Raw genomic sequence first — 9,295 nt, 5'->3', positions numbered from 1 at the left:
ATTTTGAATTCTTTGACATATTGTCCTCCTAGAACAGCTATGGAACAGAGTGTATGGAATCTCACTGTTTTATGTCATAAAAGGTATTAAAACTAGCAAAGTGTGCAGAGCTCATTGTTCACATGTCTTATCCTCGCATGGTATCACAAGGCTCCCTCACGCACACATTCTTTGTACTAGTAGGGCTACCATCTTAAATCAAACATGACCTGTCAAATCAGTTTTTGTTCACACTTACACCAGTTAACACTATGGCAGTTAACACTCACACTATGGTACAACCAAGTTTTTTCCTAGGTCAAAAAGTGGTCTTCAGAGGTAGTTAAACCACATGCTCAAAGTGGGTTGATTACATAATTGCAATTATTTAATAACTAACAAAACTTAATTTCAAGTTTATTGGAGTTATTTTGATAACCTTATCTTGAATATGATTTTTTTTACATTAATGTTGCTATGGGAAATCAAATTAATATACTAATCAAACAACTTATTTTAAATAGCACTTTATTTATATTGGGCCAGTTATAATTGCTTTGATTGTAAATAGAATAAACCACTTTACTGAGCTGGGACTGTGCTCCTAGTGAAAAGTGAATTTTCCTTTCATCAGAAATTTCAGTCACCTCTTCAAATATCTAGTACACAAACAGTTTGCTATCCCAGGTGATTCCATGTATGTGCAAGACCGTGTATTGTTTGCTTAGCCAGCCAGGAGAGGGTGACCAGTGTTGGGTGTAATGCATTACTAAGTGATTAATTACTGTAATTAAATTATTTTCTCATTGAAAAAAGTAAAGTAAGGGATTACTATTAATTGTTCAGTAAATTAATTACTGTTTCTTCTGATGTACTTGTGTTCTTCTTCTTCTTAGCATTTGCATTGCATGCCCAGCCACAGAACAGCATCTTGTTCAGCCATTTGTCAAGCCTTGAGTCCGCCATTGAAATAAGTTAGCGGACACTCATTGACAATGTGGGTTGGTGGCTTGCCCCCACTGAACAAGGTTGACTGCACATCGACCCTGTCCCGAATTGGACCAGTGTCGGACCAGTGTCGTCGAGGAATGTCGAAGCCAGGAGGACAGACCGACGGCTCAGCGATGAGGGCGTGGTTCACAACATCAGTTGCTGCCCACTCATCACACAGAGTTACTAGTACAGTGATCTGATTACACTGTAGAAGATGTAATTAGTAGTTAGTAATTAATTACTTTTTAGATTCACTTACCCAACACTCCTTAGTTTTTTATTTGGTGTCTTTTGTTTTGCAAAAATTTAAGGTTTCTATTATAGTATGTATTTTTAACATTCAAATATGTTGCTCCTGATTTTTATTTTGTAGCTATATTTTATAAGCTCGGCTGATGAAACTCTCATGGTGCGTTCAGACCACTGATTTATATATCAGTGATTCAGACCAGAGGCGTCGAGAGCATCAAATCGACCGGAAGTCATTCATTTTCTATGGCAGCCAGCGTCTCTAGGCGGCGAGAAGCGGCGCGGCGTGTCTTGGATGCTGTGGGCGTCAGAGGAAAGTTCAAGTGTGGGCAACATTATGGTAATGAGCTTTGATGCGGTTCGGTGGCAACCTATTGGAGTATAGAAGTGCTCCAATCTAGCGAAGTCTAGAGAATACAACAGTGTAAACTTTGGTTCCTACCAAACATTAGTCCCGAAGATAAAATGGAGGAGAAACTGATTATTGCCGTGCCGGATTTTCCCGTAATATATGATCTGTCCCTGTTTGCTTACAGGGATATTATAAAAATAATTACAAAAACAATGTGTGGACAAAGGTGTCTGAAATTGTTGGTGTGCCAGGTTAGTTGATGAAATGGATATTATGGTTTATAAAATATTATATTAAAAGATTTCATGAGGATACACACTACTTGTGATATGTCGGCAAAAAGATACTGGTCGACATGTTTTGCGGCCCCTTTAAATACAGTTCACAAAACCAAGCATTCCGAACGAACGTTGCCGCCTATTTCAACTACGTTCAGAGCATCAACGAATCTTCGATAGTGTTGTTGGGGGGCAGGACCCCCTATCTGAGGGTTGTCCCCCCATAAAATATCATTAAAATATGTGTATTGTAAATAATATAATGATATATTCTTAAAATAATTGTTTAAGAAATAAAATAATACAAATGCAAACGGGGCAACAACAAAAAAAACCTTGGTGTGCTCTTGAGAATTGTTATGTTTATTGTCCCCCCCCCCCCAACATTTTGATGAAGTTTTCGCCGCCTCTGATCTGAACGCACTGTCAGGAGTGACACTTGTTTCTCTCACGAGATCTGGCAACACCGGGCAACTCTGTTCATGCTCTTCCTTATCCTAAAAGTGAAAGTAAATATTTTTTTACGTCCGCTATTTTAAACAGCCATAATACATACGTTACAACTCGTATCTGTAGGCCTAGTATCAAGGTGTTTAATCGAAACGTTTATTAAAGCGTATTCATTAGCGAATTTATATGTAGCAGTGCGATGGAAAGTTGGAAGATTTTGTGACTTGTTAAGTTTTGCTCAAGTGTGGCGAGACAAGTGACTTCCTTATTGACATTTTAATAAGTGTCTTGAAATCCATTTTCTCCTAAACTCGGGATGCGTTCAGCTGTAATAGTTATTAAGGCTATTTAGTTACTTTGATTTTTGGTGTTTTGTTTATTTTACCACTCCAGCTCCATCATGAACGACGACACAGATTCATCTTTAGATGGAGATTATTCTCCAGGATGCAGGTAGTTTACATATTTCTATTGAATACTCTTTGCAAAGCCTAACAGCAAAATGTGCATATTTGTGTGTTTATGTTTTTTGTAAACGTTTTAGTGAATAGGCCTTTTTTAAAGACCGTTTTAAACTGTTTTCTCCCACAGAACTGCCTGGATATTTTTTGTTGTTCGCACCATTCTCTTCTTTACACTCTACAGCAGAGGTGCCCAAACTTTTTCCTACGAAGGGCCAAAAGAGAACATTGCATTATAATAAACTCAGGGCCTGAAATTAATTTATAAAATATAAACTGAAACTGAAAATAATTAGGGGCATTACACGGCTCATATGGGGGGCATTTGTTTACGTTTACAAGTATTTTTCTTTTAGCTTAATGACTCCATCATATTTTTTATAAATATTTTTTTATGTAAAATACTTACATTTATACTATAAAATGTTAAAATGGCATGTTTCAATAATTACAAAATTGCTTGATCTCTACATTGATCATTAAGTGCCTACTTACTGAATTTTTGTGCAACATCTGCACAATGGACGGCACGTAACAAATAATGTTCAGCGAAAATTGAAATGAAAACACGATGGATATATTAATTTGGAACTATGTCAGATTACAGAGAATTTATTTATCTATTTATTTTTTGCTCCAAGCCTCCGTTTATTTACGACCCTGGATGGAACTAGAGATGAGAGATGTAACAGGGGTTTATACATCTGTAACATCTTAAGTGACAAAGCACTTGCCACATTTAAGGCTCTGCAAACTGTATTATATTAAAATATTAAAGTTGCCCTGGTTCCCCTCCTTTATGATTTCATTATACCAAAAAAACATTACTCTGCAATCTGCTAAATGAATGCATTGAAAAGCTGCATCAATAGCAATTTTTTATATACAGTTTTTTTCCACTCTTGTCATAAACGTCAAAGCGGGCCAAATCAAATGTCATTGCGGGCCAACTTTGGGCATCTCTGCTCTAGAGACTGTTGTGTGTGATAATCCCAGGAAATCAGCAGTTACAGAAATACTCAAACCAGCCGGTCTGGCACCAACGATCATGCCACGGTCTAAATAATTAAGATCACATTTTCCCCCATTCTGATAGTTGATGTGAACATTAACTGAAGCTCCTGACCGGTATCTGAATAATTTTATATATTACACTGATTCCACATGATTGCCTGATTAGATAAACGCATAAATAAGTAGATGTACAGGTGTACCTAATAAAGTGGCTGGTAAGTGTATAATATATAAAAGTGTAAAAAAAAATTACAAATAATTTTATATTAACGAATTATTACTGTTTCATTCTGATTTATAAAGACTTGTTGGAAATTATGAGGTTTATCATGAATAGTTTTTCTATATACAGCCATAGTTTTTAAAGGTTTTTAGAGGTTTGTGAGAAAAAATTATTCTTGAACATTTGGCTTGCGCACTGAGGGTTGTAATATTTTCAGTAAAGTTGCTTTGGAAAAATATTTATTGTGAAAGCGCTATGCAAAGACATTTTAAATGAATTGAAAATGTTTTTTGTTCAGGTTTACATACAAACATTAATAGTGAAAATAATATGATAATAAAGTTTTTCGCAGGTAATATTTTACAGATAATATTTTAATCATAAATTTTGGCTATGGTACAATGAAAATATTATATTTTGCTAACATAAAATCACACAATTTTTCTCACACAGTAAAATTGTGTCTTCATACTTTATCAATAATATAGCATGCAATCAATAATCAATATATCAATATTTTATGACAACCCTATTTAATACCATGTTTGCCTAATGTTTGATTGGGTGGTCAAGACTCACGTTTGCCCATGCCTCCATCTGGCACTGCATCCTAAAGGATTAACACAAATCTGTTCTCTTTTATAGTTCAGTTGAGCATGAAAGATCAGATTCAGAGTCCAGCTGTGTCTCCATGAAAAGTGACCAGTCTTTAGATTGGCCATTTAACTTTAAGGGTGGAGAAACATGGCCTCCTCTCAGGTATCAACATTTCTATAAAGCATTATTATTGAATCACGTTTTCATTTTATGATGTTTTATATTAAGAGATTGGAAATGTTTTCATGTGAATTGCTTGTATTTTGTTTTATCTTTCATCCATAGTGTTGCTCACACTTCTGCAGTATTAGTTTAATTTATAGTTTCTGTATTATCAGATTAGTTAATAAAGAGCTCTTAAAAGCACATTGTAAGGTGGTTAAGATGGGCAAGGAGGAGTCTGTCGGCAGGTCATCCCCATCTACCTGGACGAGGGAGGGGACAAGGGGAGGGAAACAGAATTAATTAAGTTACAGGAAGTAACAGTGTAGTACCCCCCAAAAAAACATTAAAATTTAAAAGAGAGGGAAAAGGCCAATGCGGAGCAGCAGTGAGAGAGAGGAGAGAGAGATGAAAAAAAAAAAACTTACTCGCCAGTTCTCCGATACGCCATAGCTTGGTCCCTGTCCACTCCTCCACCCTCTAACTGACGACAGCCGTGCCTCACCGGGCGGATCTTTGGCAGTCCTCCAGCCCCTGGCTGACAGAACGCCCCGCCGCATTCTCTGGGAACAGAAGGGGTCTCCCCCGCCCCTGGCAGCGGTTCTCCCGCTCCAGGCAGTCGGTAGCGAGCCCCTTCTCCCCCCGTAGTCGGTGTCCGTTCCTCCACTTCCAGGTGGCTGGGCTCCTCGTCCCCCGGTAGACGGCCGCGGCTGCTCCGTTGGGGTGGACGGTAGTGGCAAGAACTCTACTACGGCGTATCCCTCCTCCTTCCCGGGTTTCAGCACCAGTGTAAGGGGGTTAAGATGGGCAAGAAGGAGGCGAGAACCGGCTTGACGATGTAAATAATATTTTAATGATAAACTTAAACCAAAGGACAAGTCCGTAAACGATCTCTCTCTCTTCCACACCATCCTCCGCAGTCGGCCTTTATCCCTCTCGGAGGCTGGATTAGCCTAATAAGGGACCGGGTGTGTAGACTCACGACCCAGCCCCGCCCTCCGCCCTGCCACACACATTTAACGATACATTTATATTTTAATAGTTAAATAAATTAATTGGATTACATGTAATGTTCTCTTGTAGTCCAGTTCATGAGGAGACATCAGAACCAGAACCCAGCGATGTGTCCATAAAGAGTGACCAGTCTGAGGAGTTTCCATTCAACTTTAAGGGTGGAGACACATGGTGTACTTTCAGGTATAACATTTCTGTTCATTTCTATAAAATATATTTTTATTGTTTGACATTTTTTATATTATGGTATACTACATTTTTATACTGTATATATATATAAGGTATACATAAATGTGGATAGAATTATTCGATAAATAAACAGTCAATTTATGATTGACCATGACATTCAGTAAGTCTAATGACACTGATCGATAATTAATTCAGGCTGATAATCAAACACAGAAAGGTGAACAGACATAATATCAGCTGTACCAGCTGTGGAGGTGTGTCAATGAACTGGTTTGAAGACCAGAAGGATGAAGTTACCACAATCTAAATCACTTAAACAGTTTGCAACTATTATAAAAAACAAGGCTAGAGGCTAAAGGCCCCTTTGATAATAATTTCTCCCAAAACACTAAGTAGCAACAAAAACTACCACAGCACTTTTCTAAACACCTGTTTGTGCACTGTTAAATTTGACTCAAAACATATTGTTTTTCTTAAAGGTGCACAAGAAATTAATAGTAATTTTGAAGCATATGTATAAAATCATGACTAATCACATGAGATGAGGAATCTAGTCATATCAGTAACTAGGGCTGTCAATTGGGCAGAGAAACTAAATTCAAAAGTTTACCCTTAAATATTTTCCAAATTCAAATAAAATCCGAATTTTAAAGTCTGTTAATTTTTTAATTGACGTTGTTACTTTCAATTCATAAACCATACAGCACCATTATATTTTTGAAAAGAACATTCCTGACTGCTAAAAAAAAAGTGCATTTCATTTTCAACTAATGTGCATAAAATAAATAAATAGAAAGTTATAATTGGCCAGATTCTCAAATGATGAGTAAAAAGTAAAATGAGGGGGGAAAACGCTTCCACATGGCAGTTCACATGGTGTTCCACTTGCACTGATGCCACAGTATACTGCCCAGACTAAAGCTTCATAATAACAGCAAAACACCACATTGTTTTTTATTCAGTACAGTTGTATACATAGTATATATGTATAGCATATATATAGATAGCAATATTCCCAGATAGCAGTGGTATTCGGCTGTTCAAACAGATGGAACCGAATGTGAGGATTTCGAGACACACATTTCCAAGTTCCTGACAAAGCGTTCAAATAACTCATTGCTTAATCTGAGAAACACCTATTAGAGAGCAAGACGCAATGGCCAAGTACCTCCACCAACTGTAAGGGTCTGTTCACATCGAACACTTTTGCAACCATCCATTTGTTTCTATGTAAACGCGTGCTAGACGAATGTCTTAGTTTCGCTTTGTTTTTGTTTATTCAGTGTCTCGTGCAGGAGCGCTGTTTTTTTAGATGCAGTGTCTAATCAAAAAGAACTTTAAAAAGCATCTCGAGACACCTGCTTTCTGTTCAACTGCATTTGTTACGCTGTGTCTAGCGAATGCGATCAATCTGAATTCATCCTTAGTGCTTGGCACACATCCAAAATTTGAATGCAGTTTTAAAATTTGAATGTGCATTTGTTTCTTTAATTCAACTAATATTCAAATTTCGAATTTTTAATTGACAGCCCTATCGTAACCTTATAAAAGTAGTTTTATACAACATGGAGAGGGTCCCCTCATGGGGGCTTCCATGTTAGACATGACCATCTGAATACTACTCACTTAATCTCAGTAACCGTCCTGTTATTGGAGACTTTCACTCATGGATTAAATTATTCATAGCTGACTGTGAATAGTGAGTTTCTGCAACATCATCTGCAACTGAAAATTATTGTGTTTGTATGATACTACATCCACTTCGATTGGTGTCAGTGTTCAAGTTCATCATGACGTATTCAAAAAAATCCTGAGTGCACCTTTAAGTGGGGCGTATAGATTTGTTATGAACATTTTTAAAAGTGAGTTTATGTTGATTGATCCAATCACAATAGAGTTTAATTTGTTTATGGAATACTTGAGATGTTATAAAATGCCAAATGTGTTTTGAAATTAACAGGAAATGTTTAACCCTTTTCTAAAGTAGTTATTTTGAGTAAACATTATCTTAATTTGTTACTCAAAAAAGCCTAACTATTCCTGAATACCAAAGAGGACCCATCTGGACTATTTTAAATTATTTTTGTATTTAAATATGCACAGACAGACATCTTTGACCGCTTTATACATATCTTGGGCTGCTTTTAAAGATGTGGTGTCAAGTTACAACTCTGAAGAGGAGAATCCATAGCTGTCATTCAGCTGCTGCCTCTTGCTGTTTTGAGCACAAACTTTTGTCATATGTGAAAGGGGAGGAGAATTTATACATGGGTGACAATGCGTCAGGTGCTTGGACAATAAAGTCTTCTGCATATAATGCTCCCGTTCTTCCTCACTCAAGCATCTAATTCTTTATTTAATTTTACAGTTATGACTCTGAATTTGCTGATGTCCTCAACACATTTATATTAAATATGAAGACAAAGTTTCGGTGTTTGTATGAGGGAACAGCAAAGCAGGGAAACCCAATTCTCCTGAATATGATCTACACAGAACTCTACATCACAGAGAGTGAAAGTGGAGTGATCAGAAATGAACATGAGGTAAGACAGATTGAGACACAATCCAGGAGAACAACAACAGAGGATTCTCCAATCAAATGCAACGACATATTTAAACCTTTACCTGGACAAGACAACCCCATCAGAACTGTGCTGACAAAGGGAGTCGCTGGCATTGGAAAAACAGTCTCTGTGCAGAAGTTCATTCTGGACTGGGCTGAAGGGAAAGCTAATCAGGACATCCACCTCATATTTCCACTTCCTTTCAGAGAGCTCAATTTGTTGAAGGACAAAAAACTGAGTATTTCAGATCTTCTACATATCTCCTTCCCAGAAGCAACAGAAATGGACATTTCCAGTGATAAATATAAAGTGTTGTTCATTTTTGATGGTCTGGATGAGTGTCGTCTATCTCTGGATTTTCAGAGCAATGTGAGGTTTTGTGATGTATGTGAACCATCCTCAATGGAGGCGCTAATGACAAACCTCATGAAGGGGAATCTGCTTCCCTCTGCTCTCATCTGGATCACCTCCAGACCAGAAGCAGTTGATCTCATCCCCTCTGAGTGTGTTGATCGAGTGACAGAGGTACGAGGCTTCAATGAGCCACAAAAGGAGTAATACTTCAGGAAGAGAATCATCTGGACCTTTTCCTTTGTTTCCTTTTAGGACTCTCACTGGAGCACAATCAGATATTTTTACGTGGCTTAGAGATGCAGATAAGAAACAGTTCTTATAGTAAAGAGGAGACAGTGGTGTTTATCCAAAAGAGAATCTGGTGTGATCTTGCTCCAAAGAAATCAATCAATCTGTTCCACTGTTTAAATGAACTG

At 37.4% G+C, this 9,295-nt stretch overlaps 1 protein-coding gene across 1 annotated transcript; it reads left to right on the top strand.

The window, feature by feature from the left end:
* Nucleotides 1-2,281: 2,281 nt before the first annotated feature.
* LOC127641780 (NLR family CARD domain-containing protein 3-like) lies at nucleotides 2,282-9,289 on the top strand. Its single transcript, XM_052124641.1, has 5 exons — nucleotides 2,282-2,360; nucleotides 2,695-2,754; nucleotides 4,645-4,758; nucleotides 5,842-5,955; nucleotides 8,330-9,289. Exons 2-5 carry the CDS (start codon nucleotides 2,702-2,704, stop codon nucleotides 9,081-9,083), a joined length of 1,035 nt encoding a protein of 344 aa, XP_051980601.1. The 5' UTR covers nucleotides 2,282-2,360; nucleotides 2,695-2,701; the 3' UTR covers nucleotides 9,084-9,289.
* Nucleotides 9,290-9,295: the final 6 nt, after the last annotated feature.

The sequence above is a fragment of the Xyrauchen texanus genome, unplaced genomic scaffold (assembly GCF_025860055.1).
Source record: "Xyrauchen texanus isolate HMW12.3.18 unplaced genomic scaffold, RBS_HiC_50CHRs HiC_scaffold_1630, whole genome shotgun sequence".
Lineage (NCBI taxonomy): Eukaryota > Metazoa > Chordata > Actinopteri > Cypriniformes > Catostomidae > Xyrauchen > Xyrauchen texanus.
The sequence above is the reverse complement of the archived record's forward strand: the minus strand, read 5'-3'. Positions and strand labels throughout refer to the sequence as shown.

Bases quoted from the DNA above. Each gene is read 5' to 3' on its own strand.
- LOC127641780 (XM_052124641.1), top strand. From the start codon at position 2,702: ATGAACGACGACACAGATTCATCTTTAGATGGAGATTATTCTCCAGGA. The intron at 2,755-4,644 runs GTAGTTTACATA...TCTCTTTTATAG, and splicing joins GATTATTCTCCAGGATGCAG to TTCAGTTGAGCATGAAAGAT. The intron at 4,759-5,841 runs GTATCAACATTT...GTTCTCTTGTAG, and splicing joins GAAACATGGCCTCCTCTCAG to TCCAGTTCATGAGGAGACAT.